At 51.6% G+C, this 20,080-nt stretch overlaps 1 protein-coding gene and 1 long non-coding RNA gene across 2 annotated transcripts; both read right to left on the reverse strand.

Annotated features, from left to right (window-relative positions):
• Positions 1-7,406: 7,406 nt before the first annotated feature.
• On the reverse strand, positions 7,407-9,424 carry LOC134807958 (uncharacterized). The gene is made up of 2 exons (XR_010149686.1): positions 9,004-9,424; positions 7,407-7,885 (listed from the first exon to the last, which is right to left on the reverse strand). It is a non-coding gene; the product is annotated as an uncharacterized LOC134807958 (long non-coding RNA).
• Positions 9,425-12,894: 3,470 nt separating this feature from the next.
• Positions 12,895-19,189, reverse strand: AQP12B (aquaporin 12B). Its single transcript, XM_016950890.3, has 3 exons — positions 18,535-19,189; positions 16,712-16,828; positions 12,895-13,103 (listed from the first exon to the last, which is right to left on the reverse strand). Exons 1-3 carry the CDS (start codon positions 19,139-19,141, stop codon positions 12,904-12,906), a joined length of 924 nt encoding a protein of 307 aa, XP_016806379.2. The 5' UTR covers positions 19,142-19,189; the 3' UTR covers positions 12,895-12,903.
• Between the last annotated feature and the right edge of the window lie 891 nt (positions 19,190-20,080).

Below are 20,080 nucleotides of genomic sequence, written 5' to 3' on the forward strand. Positions count from 1 at the left end.
TCAGAGCAACTGCTCAGCTATGTTGTAAAATGTAATTTTATTGGAATTTATCTGACTTTTTTCATTATAAGACTGAAATGATGGGTTTTGGGGAGAAGACTACAGAAGTAAAGTACCATTTTTGTCACATTATATCAAGGGTACATACTATTGACATCATATCAACATCGTTTATGCCTGTTGATGTTGACCTTGAGGTAGTGTGGTGAGTTTTCTCCACTGTAAAGTGACTCTTTCCCCGCCCTCCTTTCCATACTGTATTCTTTAGAAGGAAGTCTTCATGTGCAACCCACAGTTTAGGAGTGGGAAGTTATGCTTCCTCTCCTTGAGGGAAGAGTAGCATCATAAAATATTTAGAATTTTTCCACACAGGACTTTTGTTTCTTCTACCCCATTAACTTATTTATTCAACAATTAATTTATATCAGCATGGATTCATGGATTTTTTTTTTATACTTTGGGCTGTGATTAAATATTATTTTATTTGTTTTGTTAACTCTATTCCAATCTTGGCCACCGGGGAGCTCTTTCGGTTGGCTCCTGTGTCTCTCTGACATGCTGCCACCAGTGTGGGTTTTTGTGTCCAGCGCTTCCTAACTTTCTGGCACTACAAGATGCTTTAGGCTCATCTTTTATATTTCTAGCCCCGGTCCTAGCGTCAGCCATTTCTCCAAGAAATCTTGGCTCCTTTTGTTGGAGAGTGGTCTTAGAAATCAGGATCTGGGCCGGGCATGGTGGCTCACACCTGTAATTCCAACACTTTGGGAGGTCCATGTGGATGGATCACTTGAGGTTGGGAGTTCAAGACCAGCCTGGCCAACATGGTGAAACCCTGTCTCTACTAAAAATACAAAAATTAGCCAGGTGTAGTGGCCCACATCTGTAATCCCAGCTACTTAGGAGGCTGAGGCACAAGAATCACTTGATCCTGGGAGGTGGAGGTTGTGGTGAGCCGAGATCATGCCACTGCACTCCAGCCTGGGCAACAGAGCAAGACTCCATCTAAAAAAAAAAAAAAGGAATCAAGATCTGGGAGCCAGGTATGCTTGTTGCTATTGAGGTGCTGATTTGTTTAGGCTCTCTCTGCTGACACAATGAGGAAATATATGTGTGTATTCTAGCCCATGTATATACATATATTTATAAATATTTCTCTAAGTAATCATGACTTCATTTGATGTTTCCAAATCTATTACCATGTAGATTATTCTAGCTTCCTTCCCTTACTTATCCCACCCAGTAAGAAACCTGGCACCCACCATCTGCCATCCATTAGCCTAACTGTCCAACCTTAGCATACACATATAGTGGCATAAGAATTGTTCACCCTCACACCTGTGGGAAATGACATTATCAGGTAGAGTACAGTGCTTATGTGCGGTGTCCTTTGCCTTCAGTCTTGCAGCAACACTCATTTCCAAGGTTACTTAGGACAGCACCTTTTCTTTCCACTCCCTTCAGTGAGGTTGTTTTATACACTTGTAATACAGTTAGATGTTTTTGTCATAGTCTGCATTCTTTCCTGAGAGCCTCCAACCTCCTAAATGACTTTTTAACATTTTGCATATGTTAACATTTATCTTTTATTCTGTAAAGTACTATGGATTTTGAGAATTGCATAATGTCAAGTATCCACCATTATAGCATTATACAGAATATAGTACTTAAAGAATAGATTTATTGTCCTAAAAATTCCTTTGCTTCACCTTTTTAACTTTCTTCTTTCCCCTCAAATCCCTGACAACCACTGACATTTTCCATGTTATATCATAATTATTGATATATGCTATATAACCACTGTATAGTATCTCACCTTTCAGACTAGCTTCTTTCATTTATCAATATGCATTTAAGGTGTCTCCATGTCTTTCTGTGGCTTGACAGCTAATTTATTTTTATTACTGAATAATATTCCATTGTATGGATGTACCAAAGTTTGCTTATTCATTCACCTGTTGAAGGATATCTTTGTTGCTTCTAATTTTTGGTGATTATGAATGAAGCTGCTATGAAAATTCACATGCAGGTTTTTGTGTGGACATAAAGTTTTCAAATCAGTTGGGAAAATCATTAGGAGTGTGATAGCCTGGTCATATGATAAGACTATGTTTAGCTTTGTAAGAAACTGCCAAACTATCTTCCAAAGTGGTGGTACTGTGTTGCATTCCCACCATCAATGGGTGAGAGTTCCTATTGGTCTGCATGCTCATCAACATTTGGTATTGTCAGGTTGTTGGATTTTAGCCATTCGAATAGGTGTGTTATTATTTTAATTTTTAATTCTCTAATGAATTATGCAATTATGTATATCAAATATGCATATGGAATTGTACATTTGACAAATATGCACTTCCATATGCATATTTGGTATCTCTGTATCTTTTCTGATTAGTTGTCTGTTCTGGTCTTTTGTTCATTTTTAATTTGGGTTGTTTTCTTACTAAATTTTAATAATTCTTTGTATAGTTTGAATATAAGTCCTTTATCAGATATGTATTTTGCAAAGATTTTTCTTCCATTCCATGAACTGTCTTTATATTTTGTTAACAATATCTTTTGCTGGCAGAAAATTTTATTAATATCCAAAGTTAATTTTTCTTTCATGAATTATGCTTTTGGAGTAGTATCCAAAAACATCATCAAACACAGGGTCACACAGAATTCCTCCTTTGTTTTCTTCTAGACATTTTATACTTTTGCATTTTACACTGACGTCTATGATCCATTTTGGGTTAATTTGGGGAGAAAGTGTTAGGCTCATGTCTAGGTTTACTTTCACATAGACTTCTGTTTGTTTCAGCATTGTTAGTAAAAAATAACTACTCTCCTTTATTTCTTCATTTTTATTTCTTTCTTTCCAATATATATACCTTTCATTTCTTCTTCTTGTATTGTTTCATATGCTAGGAATTCCAGTGCAATATTGGGTGGATGTGGTGAACAGGGACATCCTTGCCTTGTTTGTGATCTTAGTGGGAAAGTGACCAGCTTCTCACCATTAAGTGTGATGTTTCCTTGTAGCTGTAAGTTTGCTTGTAGATGAGCTTTATCAAGTTGAGAAACAGCATCTCTATTCCTAATTTGCTGAGAATTTTTCGTGAATGGATGTAGGATTCGGTAAATGCTTTTTCTAAATCATTTGATATAATCATATAATTTTTCTTTAGCCTGTTGCTATGGTGATTAGAATAATTTTCAAGTATTGAAACAACCTTGGATATCTGGGTAGCAGTATATAATTTATTTTTTATATGGTTGGATCTGACTTGATATTTTGTTGAGGAGTTTTGTGTGTGTGTTCATAAGAGATACGGGTTTGTAGTTTTCTTTGTCTCCTTTGGTGTTAGAGTAATGCTAGCAGCGTAGAATGAGTAAAAAGTGTTTTCTCTACTTCTCTTTATTGGAAGAGATTATGGAGAATTAATATTAATTTTACCTTCCTTAAATGTTTAGTAGAACTCACCAGTGAAACTATCTGAAAGTAGTGTGGTTTTTTGGTTGTTGTTGAAATCATTAATTATTCATTCAACTTCTTTATTATATACATGTAGACATGGTAATTCAGATAATCTTTTTCTTTTTTTGTGATTTTTGATTTTTGATATTTCAAGGAATTTGTTCATTTTGTTTAGTTATCAGATTTGCAGACTTAGAGTGGTCATGGTATTCCCTTATTATTCTTTTAATGTCCAAAGAATCAGTAGTGATGATTCCTTCTTCATTTCTGATATTAGTAATTTGTGTCTTCTCTTTTTTTCTGGTGCAGTCTGGCTTGAAGTTTGTGCCAATTTTATTGATCTCCTTTAAAAAGCTTTTGGTTTCAGTGATTTTTCTCTACTTTTTTCCATTGTACGTTTCATTGATTTCTGATCTAGTTTTTATTATTTTTGTTATTCTGCTTGTTTTAGCCTTAAATTGTTCTCTTTTTGGTTTCCTGAGATGGAATCTTAGGTTGTTGAATTTAGATACTTCTTTCTTTATAATATGTGCATTTTAATGCTGTTAATATTCCTCTAAGCATTGCATTTCCTGCATCTCACAAATTTTGATAAGTGGTATTTTCATTTAGTTCAAAATATTAATTATCATTTATCTTGATAATAATTCTTTGATCCATGTGCTATTTAAAACTATGCTGTTTAATTTTCAGATATTTGGGGAAAGCTATTTTACTGTTGTTGACTTCTAATTTTATTCCACTGTGGTCTGAAAGATCCTTTGTGTTTTTATTTTTTATGTTTGTTTATGTGTGTTTTATGGCCTAGAATGTGGTCTACTTTGATGAGTGTTCCATGAGAGTTTGAGAATAATGCATATCCTACACATTAGATGGGTTATTCCAGAAATGTCAGTAAGATCAAGGTGATTGTTAGTGCTATTCAGGCCATCTGTGTCTTGACTCATACAGATTGGGAACACTTACATAGAAATGAATTGAAAACGCTCTGCTTAAGGTACATATGCTTCACATGAAGCAATAGAGTGCTATTCAAAGTTCAACTTACATTAGTTAAAATTGTATATTGGGAGCTCTAGGACAACCACTAAAATTTTTAAAAATATAAACATATTGTTTTGATACCCTAGTGATGGCCTAATAGAGGAGCTAAATTGGAATTGTATAAAATGCTTCATTAAAACCAGAGTAGACGGTAAAAAGAGGTGTCTGTGGTGAAAAGAAGAAACAAAAAAAAGTGGAATTAATGAATGGAAACAGATACAAATGTGATACATATTAATCCAACTATATGAATGATCATGTTGAACGTGAATGGTCTAAATATACCAATTAGAAGACAGATTGTCAGTGAGGATAAAAAACCAAGATCCAATTATATGTTATCTATAAGTAACTCATTTAAAAAACAAAGATTTAGATAGGTTGAAAGTCAAGTAAGAGAATGATATACTATGCCAACACTAATCAAAAGAAAGTGAGAGGAGCTAATGTAATTACAACAGCAGGAGGATACATATTCTTCTTAAGCTCTCATGGAACACTCACAAAATTAGAACACATGATGGGCCATAAGCCATACATTAACAAATGTGAAAAACAAAAATACAAAAGATCTTTCAGACCACAATTAAATAAAATTAGAAACAAATAACAATAAGACAGCTGGAAAATCCCCAAGTATCTGGAAATTAAATAGCACACGTTAAAATGGCACATGGGTCAAAGAATTCTCAAGGTAAATAAAAATTAATATTCTGACTAAATGAAAATGAAAATACAACTCATGAAGTTTGTGGGATGCAGCAAAAGCAGTGTCTGGATAGGGCTATAGGTAGATGACATATGCATATGTTATAAAGGAAGAAATATCTAAATTCAGTAATCTGAGTTTCCATCCCAGGAAACCGTAGAAAGATAACAATTTAAGACTAAAGCAAGCAGAATAACAGATATAATAAAAATTAAATCAGAAATCAATAAAATTGAACACAGAAAAACAAGAGAGAAAATTATGGGATCATAACTTTGTTTTTCATAACCTTTTTCAAAAAAGCCAGTAAAACTGATAAATGTCTAGCCAGGCTGACCAAGTAAAGAAGAGATAAAACACAAATTACTAATATCGGAAATGAAAAAGAAGTCACCACTTCTGATCCCATAAATATTAAAAGAATCATAAAAAATACTATGAAAACTATGTCCACAAAATATATGTCCACAAATTATATAACTTTAATGAAATGGATCAATTCTTTGAAAGACACAAACTACCAAAACTCACAAGGAGGAATAATTTTTTTTGTTTTTGAGATGGAGCATCACTCTGTCGCCCAGGCTGGAGTGCAGTGGCCCGATCTCGGCTCACTGCAAGCTCCACCTCCTAGGTTCACGCCATTCTCCTGCCTCAGCCTCCCAAGTAGCTGGGACTACAGGGGCCCACCACGACGCCTGGCTAATTTTTTTTGTATTTTTAGTAGAGACAGGATTTCACTGTGTTAGCCAGGATGATCTTGATCTCCTGACCTCGTGATTTGCCGGCCTCTGCCTCCCAAAGAGCTGGGATTATCCTGGCCACAGGGAGGAATAATTTTAATAGGCCTATATCTATTATAGATGAAGGCCTATTAAATAAATGAAAAATTAATAAGTTTCCCAAACAGAAACCACCAAGCCCAGATGGCTTCACTGGTTAATTCCACCAAACATTTAAGGGAGGAATTACAGGAATTTTCCACAATCTCTTCCAGAAAACAGGAGCAGAGGGCTCACCTCCTAACCCCTTCTCTGTGGCTACCGTCAACCTAATACCAAAACCAGATAAAGACATTATCAAAAAGGAAGACTACAGACCAATGTCTCTCATGAGCATAGATACAAAAATTCTCAACAAACTATTAGAAAATGGAGTCCAATAATGTTGAACAATATTATACACTACAAGTGCTAGGCTGAATTATGTTCTCCCAAAAAGATACTTAAAGTCCTAAACCCTGGTACCTGTGAAGGTGAACTTATTTGAAAACAGCCATTTTAGATATAATCAAGTTAAGATGAGGTCATTAGGGTGGGCCCTAATCCAAAATGACTGGTGTCCTTATACAGAGAGGAGAAGAGACTCAGAAACAGACACACACAGGGAAGATGCGAAGAGGGAGGCAGAGTCTCAAGTGATGTTTGTACAGGACCCGGAACACCCAGGATGGACAGCAACACTAGAAGCCAGGAGAGACCCCTGGAACAGGCTCTAGTATAGCATCGTGTGACAAATAGCAGGCCCTGAAAGAAATCAACACATTTTACCCCAAACTATATTTCTTTGATGTATTTTTAAGTGGCCCTGCAAAGCTGTCTCTTGTGGGGGAAATTTACATTCTGTAGAGAATCTCCTTCTCTTACTAAATCTTTTCAGGAGAGTCTAGCACCTTTTAAGGACTGATAAGAAGACATTTACCATCTATTGTCTCTGAAGCCTGCTACCTGGATGCTTCATCTGCGAAACGAGAATCTTGGCTTCCACAACCCCCCACTTACGTTAACCCAAAGCATTTCTTTCTGTTGATTTCAACTCCTTAGACAAAACGTAACTCTTTCAACCAATTGCCAGGCAGCAAATCTTTGAATCTACCTATGACCTGGAAGCCCTCTCACCCCACCCCAGATGTCCCACCTTTCCAGACCGAAGCAGTGTATACCTCGCATGTATTGATCGATGTCTGCCTGTAACTTCTGCCCTCCTAAAATGTACAAAATCAAGCTGTGACCCAACCACCTGGGCACATGTTCTCAGGACTTCCAGGGGCTGTGTCACAGACCATGATCTTGAACCTTGGCAAAATAACCTTCCAAATTGATTGAGACTTGTCTCAGATGCTTTTTGGTTTACAATCTGTGGCCCCCCGAAGCTACTGTGTTACCTGTTGATCAAAATTAGTGACAGACACAGGAGTCTCAATTGATCAAGTTTTATTAAGCCAGAGCTTGAGGATGTGTTGGGGAAAAACACAAGTCACAGACATGTCTGTGTCCGACGTTATCCAAACAGGTTTTCAGGAGGTTTAGAATTTACATATTTCCTTACAGGGAGAAGGCTTGTAGGATGGCAGGTGGCAGAAGAATGGTTGACCTTATCTTGTCTTTGTTCTGTACCCAGGAAGATGAGCATCATCAGCGTGGAACCTGGCAGACTCTAGTTTTAGGAGCTAGACATAGAGTGCAGACTTAAAGCTATAACGGACACGTCCTTGTTTTATAAGCAGATAGGCAGCCTTGAAAGCCTGCAAGATTTCCAGATGTCAGGAGTCTTTTGCCTTTCTCAGGCGGTCTGGCTAATGGATAATGCTTTGGCACAAGACTGTAAAGTGATGACTATTTATTTGGGTAAAAGATGGCAGTGTTGTGTGACTGTCTCCATGCTTAATCTTCCCTCTGGCATGTAGGGAAAAGAAAGAAAAATCAGACTGTTACTGTGTCTATGTAGAAAGGAAAGACGTAAGAGACTCCATTTTGAAAAAGACTTGTACTTTAAACAATTGCTTTGCTGAGATGTTGTTAATTTGTAGCTTTGCCCCAGCCACTTTGCCCCAGCCACTTTGACCCAACCTGGAGCTCACAAAAACATGTGTTGTATGAAACCAAGGTTTAAGGGATCTAGGGCTGTGCAGGATATGCCTTGTTAACAAAATGTTTACAGGCAGTATACTTGGTAAAAGTCATCGCCATTCTCCAGTCTCAATAAACCAGGGGCACAATGCACTGTGGAAAGCCGCAGGGACCTCTGCCCTTGAAAGCAGGGTATTGTCCAAGCTTTCTCCCCATGTGATAGTCTGAAATATGGCCTCGTGGGATGAGAAAGACCTGACCGTCCCCCAGCCCGACACCCGTAAAGGGTCTGTGCTGAGCTGGATTAGTAAAAGAGGAAAGCCTCTTGCAGCTGAGATGGAGGAAGGCCACTATCTCCTGCCTGCCCCTGGGAACTGAATGTCTCGGTTTAAAACCCGATTGTGCATTTGTTCAATTCCGAGATGAGAGAAAAACCGCCCTATGGTGGGAGGCGAGACACGTTTGCCGCAATGCTGCCTTGTTATTCTTTACTCCACTGAGATGTTTGGGTAGAGAGAAATATCAATCTGGTTTAGGTGCACATCCAGGCATAGTACCTTCCCTTGAACTTAATTATGACGTATGGTGCCCTGAGCAGGGAGGGGAGGTGGCTGCAGGCAGAGCGCTGGGGGGGCCATTCCTGTCCTAGCGGTTGTGGGAAGTGGTCCGTGGGGGGCTCCGAGTTCAAATATAAGGGTGGGGCTCGCCTCCTCCGGGCGCCTCTGGATGGACAGGCCAGAGCTCCAGAGGCCCAGGCGATGGAAGCTCTGCCTGGGTGGGGCTCAAGGCGACTGCTGCCCTTGGAGCCCTTGGAGCGTCCCCAGAGCCAGCCGCCCTCGTGGGCACACAGGCCCTTCCCAGCCCAGATGCGACGCATCCTGCCCGCGACACCTCCTTCACCACCCTGCGGGACCCAGCCCTCGTCCCGGAGTCCGCTTTCTTACAAGACGGCCTCTCCCTTCGTCGGAGCCTGGATCCTGCGCCACTTCCTGCGCCTTCTACGACCCCAGGCGGCCCGACAGGCACCATGGCCACAACCTCATGGCCTTGGACCTAGGCTTCGACCACAACGCGCCGCAGCCTTGTAGGGTGGCAACGCGCCGCTTGGCCCCGGGGGTGCAAGCGGTGGCCGCGCGCTTCGACCTGCTGCTGATCGCCGAGCACCTGGACGAGTCCCTGGGGCTCCTACGCCGCACTGCGCTGGGGCCTGGATGACCTGGTGGCCGTCCCCGCCCACTGGCGCGCGGCCTTCGGCCCGGAGCCGCTGGAGCCGCGCGTGGAGTGCAGGGCGAGCGCCTAGAACGCGCTGGACCTGGCGCTCTGTGCGCACTTGAACCGCACGCTGTGGGCGCGGCTGGGCGCGCTGGGGGCCGCTGGAGGTGGCGGCGCTGCGGGAGCGGTGGGCGCGCACCTGCCTCCTGCATGGCGAGGCCTGGGGGCGGGGCGCGGAGCTTGACCCACAGCTGGCGCCGCTGCAGCGCGGCCTGGCGCCCATCCTGGGCTACCGGCTGCCACCAGACCTGGACCAGGCCACCCGCCGCCACTGCCAGGACCTGGCCACCCCAGAGCTGCAGTTCGCCAGGCGCGTTCCCGGAGTAGGTGTGGGATCCGGGACGCTCTTGGGGAGCAGAGCTTCAGGCCAGGCAGCGTCACGCGGCAGGCCCAGGCCCAAGGGAAAATGTGGGCCGTGTTCAGAGGCGGGCAGGGGTCCGTAGGGCCCTGGAGCAGAAGGGCGCGCCCTCAGCCCCTGTTACATGGGACCCCACAGGGCGGGCGACGGTGGCCAGGAGCCCCAGCCGAAACTGCTCCGTCCCGGCTCCCTTTTCTGCGCATCCTTCTGCAGGGCCTCGAAACCTGTTTTTAGCAACTTGCTTTTCTTTTCATCTACTTGAAAGCCACGTCGGTCACCCATGGCAGATGCACGATTCCAAGTCATTTTGGCAGGTGTTTTTGTTTTGTTTTGTTTTGTTTTTTGAGATGGAGTTTCGCTCTTGTTGCCCAGGCTGGAGTGCAGTGGCACGATCTTGGCTCACTGCAACCTCCGCCTTCTGGTTTCAAGCGATTCTCCTGCCTCAGCCTCCTGAGTAGCTGGGACTACAGGCGCGCGCCACCACGCCCAGCTAATTTTTTGTAATTTTTTTTTTTTTTAGTAGAGACGGAGTTTCACCATGTTGGCCAGGATGGTGCCGATCTCTGGACCTCGTGATCCTCCCATCTCGCCCTCCCAAAGTGCTGAGATTACAGGACTGAGCCGCCGTGCCCGGCATTTTGGCAGTTTTAATGTGGAGAAGGCTCCTTCTGCAGAGGGAACGTTCCGGAGCTGCTGGGAGTGTCTCATAGGCTGTGGCGAGCTGGGAAGCTGCTCTGCGGAGCCACCGGAGGCGCAGATTTCAGCACATCGAGAGCAGATGAGCGGCTAGTCCCAAAACTGTTCGCGCTTCAGACAGATGACTTTTGCATAAGTTTGAGTGTGCTTGTAGATGCAAATCTGTCGTGATTATGTTTCCTCGGATGTTTCCTGTGCTTGTGGAGCTCATAGGAGAGACTGAAGGTGAATTCACGATTGCACACAACTTACAACATCTGTTTGTGAATTCCATCAGTGTATCTTCAACTGTAAGAAAAATTAATTTCAAAACTTCTGCATTAATACCTGGATACTCCAACATCTTATAGGAAAATTGTGCTCGTTTCTGTCCAATGCTGTGGCCCTTGCTTCAGGATTTGTGGATTTTGTTGAGAATTTCGAGATTGTCAGAAAGAGATTCTAAGCTGGAGTAATTCTAACAGCTTCCTGGTTATGTTACTGGGATAAGGCTGTGTCTGCTCCTCCCATGCTCAGTTACTGATACAGTTACTGCCTGAGCACCGGGACCTCCACTCCTGGAAGGATCTGTGCAGAGGCTGCAGGCACTGGTGGGGAAACAGACACACCTCCAGCACCCAGGGGCCTCGTGCTGCCACCGGAGGAAGATCCCCTCTCCTTCCTGGGGCCCCAACCCCTGCTGCTGCTTCTGCTGCCATGTGACACCGAGGCATGGCCAGGCCCCCAAGCAGAACGTCTTTGAGGGGAGCTGGTTGGCCCCACCCCATCGGCTCCCCTGTGTGCTCAGCAGCCCTTTGCCTGGCAGGATCTGGCAGCCCCATCGGGGCCTCTGGATGCCACACAGGACTGGCTCTCAGGCCTGTCCCATGGGATTCCTGTCTCCACTCCACGGCAGGGAAGAGGAGCCTGGGGCTCCAGAAAGAGCCAGCTCTCTGCCTGGGTGGGAGGGGGCTTTATGGAGGGGAGGAGGGTGTGTGTGTGAAGGGGCAGCCTCAGAGAGGAGGGTGTGTGTGTGAAGGGGCAGCCTCAGAGAGGAGGGTGTGTGTGTGAAGGGGCAGCTTCGGGGAGGAGGGTGTGTGTGTGAAGGGGCAGCTTCGGGGAGCGGAGAGGATTCTTCTTTCTCTCCCTCCACCAAACGCTCGTCCAGGAAAACGTGGCCTCACCGGCATCCCCAGGGAGAAGCCCACGCACCATGAGACGGGAATAATACAGGGTGGTCGGAGGGGAGTGGAAGTTCCAGGCAGCCCCTTCTCATCTCTAGCAAAAGGAAACCCTGCAGAAGCGAGGGGCTGACAGGACCCAAAACACCGGGGTGTGGCCGTGCTGGCTGAGACCGCCTGGACCCCACAGGGCTCTGGCTGTGCCCGGGTGTCTCCTGCGACCTCACGGTGCGCTCATTGGCACACTCATCACACCCCCACCAGCGCATGATGGCTCCAGAACACCCAGATTTGGTGTAAGAAGTGGGCGGCGCCGCAGCTCTGAGACATCTCCACGTTTTCCAGGAATCCTGTGGATTCCTCCAGCCCCAGCGCCCCTGCCTGGGACGGGACTCTAGAGGGCACCACACTCCCTTTCTCCAGTGGGAGCTTTGGGCTTCGCAGGAAATCTCTGGTCTTTCACTATTTGCCAACTCGCCCCTGAATTCCTTCTCGCGATGGTGTCAAGAGCCTGGACGCTGGCCGGGGTGGAGGTCTCACTGGGATTGGGGTGTCCCGTAGCCCCCCGCATCGAGGACATCTCCCTGCTTTCTCCTCTCGTCCTTCCCCCATAGCAGAGCAGCTGGACCCAGGGCTGCTGCCCACCAGAGGACGGGGTACAGCCTGTGGCAGGAGCACCGGCCACCTCACTTCCTCCCTCTGGGTGGGGCAGCAGGACCCATAGCAGAGGGCCCTTATCTCCTTTGGGTGGAAGTTTCCAGACTGGCTCTGTTCTTTGGGAAGGAAATGGCTGGAGGTGCCATGCCTCCAGGTCCCAGTTCTGCCACCAAGGTCTCAGTGATTGACCTGGCTTTGGGCAACGAGTGGGCCATGGTCCTGAGGGTCCCAAACTCAGGGCCCGTGGGACTGGGTGCCCTGTGCCTAGTTCTCAAGCCTACAGCCTCAGGCTCCAGTGCCATCCTCAGCATCCCAGCGGGTCTCAGGCCTCCATGGCTGTGGGCTCCCTCCCGGGCATGTCCAGGGCTGCAGCATCATCTTGGCAGACTTGGGACCTGGCGGACTCCCTGGGCTCTTCCCTGTCATCCTGCCCTTTCCTCTCCTGCTTCTTCTGTAACAAGAGGCAGGAAGGAGCCTGTGGGAGATGGGGAGACTCGGACCAGACTCACCGTGTTGCCGCACACCCTTGCCTGCCCCTCCAGAAGCCTCTCTCGGGCCCAGGTGGACACACAGGTCTTAGAAATGGTTTATTGACAAATGGCTTCTGGGGAGGGGACCGGGATTCCCTCTTAGCTCCAGAGGGTTCCAGGGTCCAGCTATGAGCAGGGCCCTCACACGGGGCTCACACAGAGCAAGGCCACTCAGCTGGAATGTGGCCCCTCAACACCGCTGCGCCCAGGCTCCCGGACACTGGACCCCTTTGCAGGGGTCTGGGTGTCCCCCGAGGCTGGGGCCGGCTTCCCTCGGGGTGCTCGGTACTTGTTCTTCTGGCTGTAGAACAGGTTCCTCTGGAAAAGGCGGGGAAGGCAGCCCTGGTGCAGCAGCACAGCCAGGACCATCCCTGCAAGAGAAGGCAGGTCCCAGGGGGGCCGCGGGGCTCCTGGGCCCAAACACAGACAGGACACCCACTCCCAGGCCTGTGCCAGGACAGGGGAGCCAGGCAGCCTGGCCAGGAGCCCCAAGAACCCTGAGGCCCAGCTCCTGCCTGGTCCTGGTCTTCCCGCCCTGGTCATGCCCCTCCCTCTGGGTATGCCAGCCATGGGGACGGGGGCAAGCCGGTGGGGTTCCTTGTACTTCTGGACCACCCTCTGGTATGAGTGACTGGAATTCCCCTCCCCCACATTGTCCTGAGCCACTCCCAGAGCTTCTGTGGCCATTTTCCTCCGGGACCTGATGTGGCGTCCCAGGGTGGCTGTTTGCGGGGCTGTGGCCTGGCGTAGAGGTGGGGGATGTGAGTGGACAAGAAAGATGTGGGTGCCCCTGGGTGGGAGGCTGGGCCTGGCTGAATCCTCATGTGAAGGTTCTCCCAGAACTCCAGGAGCAGAGACTCCTAAATCCCCGCCTGCCTTCCAGGTCATTGGGAAGGGCAGGTGTTCCGGGCAGAAGGGGAGAGTGGATCCTCTTCAAGTTTAAGCTCAGTCCTCTAAGGATTTAACCCACAGTGTGTGAGCTCCACTAGGGCTGGCCTGAGGGGGCCCTGCCTGTCACCACCTGCAGCTGCTGTGGCTCCTGACAGTGGCCCCTGTGCCTACAGCTTGCCTACAGTTGCCCCTCACTCGGCCCTCCAGGCCCACACTGGTTCTAGCTCTGCTCCCAGGAGGGCAGGCCCAGGGAGGTGGGATGACCTGCTCAGGGGTGCTGCCAGCAGGTGCCGGTGGCCGCTCACACTCAGGGAGACAGCCCCGTGTCCACACCTGGCTACGGGGCTCCTGCCTGCAGCCTCGGAGCTCCCCAGGGCTCATGCTGACACTGAACTTGTGGATAAAGGAGGTTAATGGAAGGACACAAGCCCGTTTTTCGGGTTCCTGAAGCTTCTCTAAGATGACAGGAAAGGGATGCTGTCAGAGGTGTCAAGCATCCAGATGGATGAGACGGGAAGAGACGCAGGAGCACAGCGTGGGGCTGACAAGCATGTGGACGACCAAACACTGCTGACTTGCAGGGGCCGGATCGCGCCTCCACAGGGACGAAAGCCGGGAAACAACCCAGTTCTTCCGCAGATGCCCCATGCTTTCAGAAGCTGGCGCCCGGGTCCCTGTGGGATGGGGTGGCCCTGGGACTCACCTAGGAGGAGGGACGGCAATTCCGCATGGGAAGCTCCAGAGCCCCAAACCCCAAAATACAGAAGCAGCCAGTGCCTCCCTCCCTGGCCCTGGCAGGAGACAGGTTCCTCTCTAGACGGGGCATGTGGACTTGAGCGTCAGGCCCGCCCAAGCCTGGAGTCCCGCCTGAAACACGGATCCCAGCCTCTTCCTACTTGGCTCCTAGAAGCCGCAAATGCCCTTTGGGCTTCTCCACAGAGGCAGTTCTACAGTGAGAGGTTGTAGCAGGGTGAAGAGTATTTCCCCAGTGACACACCCTTCCCAGAACACAGAATGTGCCCTTGTTAGAATACGGCCTGGGACATAAAATTAGTTAAATCACGGTGATGTCATACTTGAGTAGAGTGAACCTCCAATTCAATGACTGGTGTCCCTATATGAAGAGAACAGACAATGACACAGAGGAGGCGGCCAGGGGAACCGGCAGACGGGAGTGGTGTGTCTCCAAGCCCGGGGACACCGGGGTGCCAGAGGCCCCCGGAACCCGGAAGAGGCAGGAGGCTCCTCCCCAGCAGCCTCCGAGGAGAGCTGACCCTGTCAGTGCTGCCAGCTCAGCCTCCAGCCTCCAGAGCTGGCTGAGCATACAACCCTGTCACGGGAAGCCTCTTCGTTTGCGTCCTTTGCCTTGTAGCCCATGAAGCCACCACAGGCCATGGTTGGGGCCTGAGAAACTCAGGACGAAACTGAGCTCCCACCCGGAACCCTGCCCAGGCCTCACCGACACTCAAGTGCAGGTCAGAACCAGGACACTATTTCAGACACAGGAGGTCTGAAGTGTACCTGCCAGGTCCCGGTTCTCAGGAAGCTACTGTGAGACGGGCACCACCAAAAAGAAGGAATCAACCGAAACAGGAGGCGATGAGGAAAGCAGGAAACAGAAATGCAACCAGGATCAGTGAAGGGCAGCACCGTACTGGGACGTACCGGGACGCCTGCGGGTAACCCGGAGCTGTGGATCCTCGGGGGAGACGCTGCCCACACAGAGCACTGGTGCTGAATTAAGGAAAGCACCCAGAAGCCTGGGCAGGAGACAGTCCAGGACCTCGTCACCCGCAGGAAGCAAGGCCTGTGTAGGAGCGGAGAGGCCTCCGGGGCCACCACAGCTCACCGGGGCCGTGTTTCCATGCCAGGGAACTAGAGGGGGCTCTGGAGCTGATCAGGAGGAAGAGGCCGACCCACCCGGAGTGAAGGATCCGCAGGAGGAGCGTGGGGAGGCAAGAAAAGAACGTCCGCCCCCCACATCCCAGGAGACAGCCCAGGGTTGACACCTGAACTGAAGAGTCTCGGAGAAGCCCTGCAGGCCCAGTGTGTGGGGACAGAGAGGCCAACACAGAGCTGTTCCTAGCAGAGGGCAGTGCTGCTTCGGGGACGGGGGCAGGAGGGGTCCCTGATGCACTTCATATGCTTCCTAGGACCCTGCACATGCCTGAGAGACTGTGACCACATCAGAACCATGGTGACAGATCACGATGACGTCGGTGTCACCATCGCAGGGCCAAGTGCCTGAGAGACCCCCAGCTCCTGTCTTTCCCCGCAAGGGGAGGCTGAGGCATTGCCCCTGAGACCTCCCCAGTGTAGAGCCAGCAGAAGCTGAAAAAAGCTTCCAGAATTCCATAGGAACCCAGCTGCCCTTCTGGTACCTCAGTGAGGTGGAGCCGAGTGCCTGAGAGCAGGTGCAGGAGAAGGTGTGGGCTCCACCTGGGCCTCTGAAGCCAGGGGCCAGAATCCCCAGATCTAGGTCCAAGAGGGGGCTCCATGACCTCCCCATGCTGCTCCTCTGCTTGGATCCAGGATATAAGAAAGGAGGGGCACACACTGTGGGGGAGCTCTGGGGTCCCCTGTGTGCATCAGCGAGTCCCGGGTCTGCCCCACCAGGATGCAAAGGGCCCGGCTGCTCCAGCCCCATGCTCACAGCCCTATAAGTGCACGATGGCCCCCTATATCATCTGAGTGGGGCTCTCTGCCTCCTGAGGCTTTAGGGACACCAGAATGAGCCCCCCTCGGTGGAGTCTGGCTCTGGGTGTGTGGAGATACCACCTGAGACGGGAACCCCAGGTGCATGGAGCCCCACTGCAGACGCCATCCCCCGTGTGCCCAGCACCCCTTGCAAGGTTAGCCTCTCCCCAGCCTGTGGCCTCCTTACCTGGCTGCAGCTTGCTCGGCACCAGGACGGTGTCCACAGTGAGACATGCCGTCACAGCCCCTACCCCACACACCGTGCCCACTGCAGAGACCTCCCCAGGAGCACTGACCAGGCACCCTCACCTCCACCCTGCAGGACCCCACGTGCCAGGATGCTCTGTGGGCCCCAGCAGCCCTAGGGACCCCACCCCGCCCCTGCCCTTACCTGTCAGAGGGCCCAGCCAGTACACCTGCACGTACTCCAGTAAGGTGTGTCCCGAGCAGGCAAAGGTCACAGAGGCGGCCAGGGCAGGGTTGAAGAAGGCGGACGTGAAGGGCCCGGCTGTGGGCAGAGCACAGACAGCCCTGGTCCCCAGCCCTGCCTGACGCCCCTCTGCAGGCCAGGACCTGATCCCCGCCACCGAATCCACACCGAGAGCCCCACTGTGTGCAGGCCTGGGAGCTGCTCTCGGCTCCTGAAGCCCCGCCTCGTCCCCCGCACCGATGGACACACAATGCAGCAAGGCCGGGTCAGCCAAGGTCTGGGTCAGGGGCAGCAGCTTGGGGGCCCCCCCGGGCTGTCCAACACCCTCCCGACATCTCACCCGGATCCCGTGCCCCGCCCATGCTACCCTCCAGCACCCCACCCTGTGGGACGTGGCCTTCGAGAAAGACGGACAGAGAGAGACGGAGAGAGAGACTAAGAGGGACAGATAGTGAGAGAGAGACAAAAAGAAACAGACAGAGACAGTGAGACAGAGAGAGAGAGAGGAGAGACAGAGAGAGATCTCAGAAATGAGTAGCAGCAGAGGAGAGAAGACGACATGGCTGTGTGATGTGAGACAAGGGAAGGCGGCCGCAGCCGGGCCGCTGTCCTGCAGCCCCAGGCCTGGGTGACCACCTCAAATAACAGAATCCACCAATACCAGGGACCTGCCTCTGGGCACGGAAGAGCAGGGAGTGGGCCTAGCAGAGGGCAGAGGCCACAGGGACATGGAGTCTGCGGCCGCCCAGGTGTAAACCAGGACCCTGAGGATGGGCAGCTCTGTCCCTGAGACCAGGTGCACTGTGCCTCGTGGAGGCAGGACCCTTGACGGGAGCTCTCCGGTGCCACCCAGGACAGAGGCCCGGGCAATCTGCCACAGAGCCGTGTCCCTGCAGAGCTCCCGCTCACCCGTGCCTCAGTTTCCCCATCTGTACAGGGCTCTGGTGGCACCTTCCTGTGGCCTTTGTGGTCCAGGTTCCGTGGTGTCTGCCAAGTGCTGGGTCGTGGGCAGTGCCATGGACCTAAGTGCTGGTCCTGTCCTGATTAGGACCTTGGACCCCCGGAAGGAGACGTGGCACCATTCTCCCTGCAGCCCTTCCTGTGGTGCCTGGAGCATGAGCCGGCCTCCCCTGGCTCTCCCTGCAGCCCCAGTGCTGTGGACACCTGTCCTGGGAACTTGCTGAGCAAAGGCTTTTGTGGTGGTGGAGCCTAGCGCTCGGAGGGGAAAGCAGACATGGGGGACTGGATCAGACGGAGGGTCTGAGTGGAGGGAGCTCACAAGGGGGTGATGGGACCATGAGAGCTGGGTGCCACGGTCGGCCCAGGTGCAGGCAGAGATCGCAGGATGCGGGTGTCAGTAGGAGGCCAGGGAGGCCAACTGGGGCAGGTGGGACAGGACCTGTCGCTCTGGAAGGGGTGATAGAGGGTGCAGGGACTCCCACACCAGACCAGGAAACTGGACTGGGCCTTGAATCCTCTGCCTCGGCTGTCCCTACTACCCCAGAGGCAGAACTTCTGGGAGGACCAAGAATAGCTGGGACTGGGGAGAGGTACAGTGGGCAGGATGGCCCTGGCAGGGGACAGGCTCCTCCACCGCACCCCATGTCCAGCGCAGGCCCTCGTCTACCCGCCAGGTCCCAGGAAATCGCTGCCCCTTCTTGTGGGTTTGTTGGCCACCCGGGCCAGCAGCCCCCTATCCTGGGTGCGAACGGGCCTGAGTGTGCATGGAGGCCACACAGGTGAGAGGTCCTGAGGGGCCCAGGGGAAGGGGAAGCAGTGCTCACCCGTGTAGGCCGTGACAGTGACCAGCAGAGCCACAGCGGGCCCGCTGTAGGCGGGAGGACTGTGCCGCAGGTGCAGGAGGGTCAGGTGGAAACAAAAGGCGCAGGCGGCCTCCACGAGTGCCCCGTGGGGCACGGATGTGCGCAGGGCCGAGCTGCAGCTCTGGGCCATGAGGCTCTGCAGCAGGTGCAGGTCGCTGAGCTCCCAGGCCCAGCAGAGGCGCGTCAGGGTGCAGGCGGCCTGCATGCCCAGCCCCTGTGCCGCCAGCTTCAGCAGCGTGCCAGGCAGAGACTCCTCGGCCATGAGGAACTCCTGCAGGGACACGGTGGGGTTGCCCGAGGCCCCGTCCAAGGTGACCCCGTGCACCAGGAAGAGCAGGAAGAGCAGGGTGAGCAGCAGGTCAGGCCCGAAGTCCCCAGCCCAGGGCCCGAGCTCGACCAGCATCCTCATCTCCAGGCAGCAGGCCCCAAGCTGCACCGCGCCCACCGCCTCCCGGGCGAAGCCTTCATAGGCGCCCACTGGGAGCAGGGCCTTGGAGGCCCGCCTGGCTGCCTCGCAGAGGGCGAAGGTGGCAAAGAAGAAGGAGAGGGACACGTTAAGACCTGCCATCGGCCTGGGCCCCCCAAGGTGCTGTGCCTGCAGGACACCTGAGGGGACAGAGCAGGAGCTGGCCCGTTCCCACAACCCAGAGGGCCCAGGAGTGTGGGAGAGGGCACCTGGGCCTCTGGGAACACCACAGCTGCAGCCCCAGCTCCCGCCCCACTGGCTGCCACCCAAGTGCACAGCCAGGATGGCCACAGGGGCCCTGCCCCACAGCCTGGTATCATCCCGTCATGTGACACACCCGGACCCACTGGCCACGCTCGGCCAGGCCTGGGCGCTGGAGACTGGCCCAGCTCTTCAGAGCCTCCATCCGAGCTCCGCTCCTCCTACCTTTGCTCTTGGGTCCCGGACCCCAATACCTGCTCCCTGTACCTGGCCCCTTTTGAGTCAGGGTCTCCCAGATCCCTGCAACCCCTCCAGGTCCCTGCCTGAACAAGGGCCCCCATTTCTGCCTCCCTGTATGGATGCTGTGTCCCCATCTCAGTGAGGGCCCCATGCTTTTTGCACCTGCACTGTGTCCCCACTGGGGTGAGACCCCCACTGAACCTGCATTGTGTCTCTGCCTGGGAGGCCCCCTCATGGCCCCTGCACCTGTTCTGTGACCCAGCCTAGGTGAAGTTCCCTCCTGCCTGCACCTGTAGATGTCTTCCCTTGAGTGAGTGCCCCCTGCTCCCTGCTCCTGGCTGTGTCCCCACCTAGGCCAGGCCCCCTGCACGTGGGCTGCGTCCCTGCCTATAGGAAGGTCCTCTCATTCTTGGCTCCCTGCACCTCCACTGTGTCCCCACCTCAGCAGGGACTCCCAAGCTTGTTGACCTGCCTGGGGTCCAGTCTGGGTGAGACCCTCCTCCATCTGCTCTGTGTCCCCTGTGGTCAAGAGTTGGCAGCAGCCCTTGCCCCAGCCCCACATTCCCTGCCCTGTACTACCCTCACCTGCCCTCAGGAGAA

This window comes from Pan troglodytes, chromosome 13, assembly GCF_028858775.2.
Source record: "Pan troglodytes isolate AG18354 chromosome 13, NHGRI_mPanTro3-v2.0_pri, whole genome shotgun sequence".
Classification (NCBI taxonomy): Eukaryota; Metazoa; Chordata; class Mammalia; order Primates; family Hominidae; genus Pan; species Pan troglodytes.

Coding starts and splice junctions, on each gene's coding strand:
- AQP12B (XM_016950890.3), bottom strand. CDS start 19,141: ATGGCAGGTCTTAACGTGTCCCTCTCCTTCTTCTTTGCCACCTTCGCC. Junction 16,829..18,534: donor CACTGTCACGGCCTACACGG/GTGAGCACTGCT, acceptor CTCTGCCCACAG/CCGGGCCCTTCACGTCCGCC. Junction 13,104..16,711: donor CTGGCTGGGCCCTCTGACAG/GTAAGGGCAGGG, acceptor CTTCTCTTGCAG/GGATGGTCCTGGCTGTGCTG.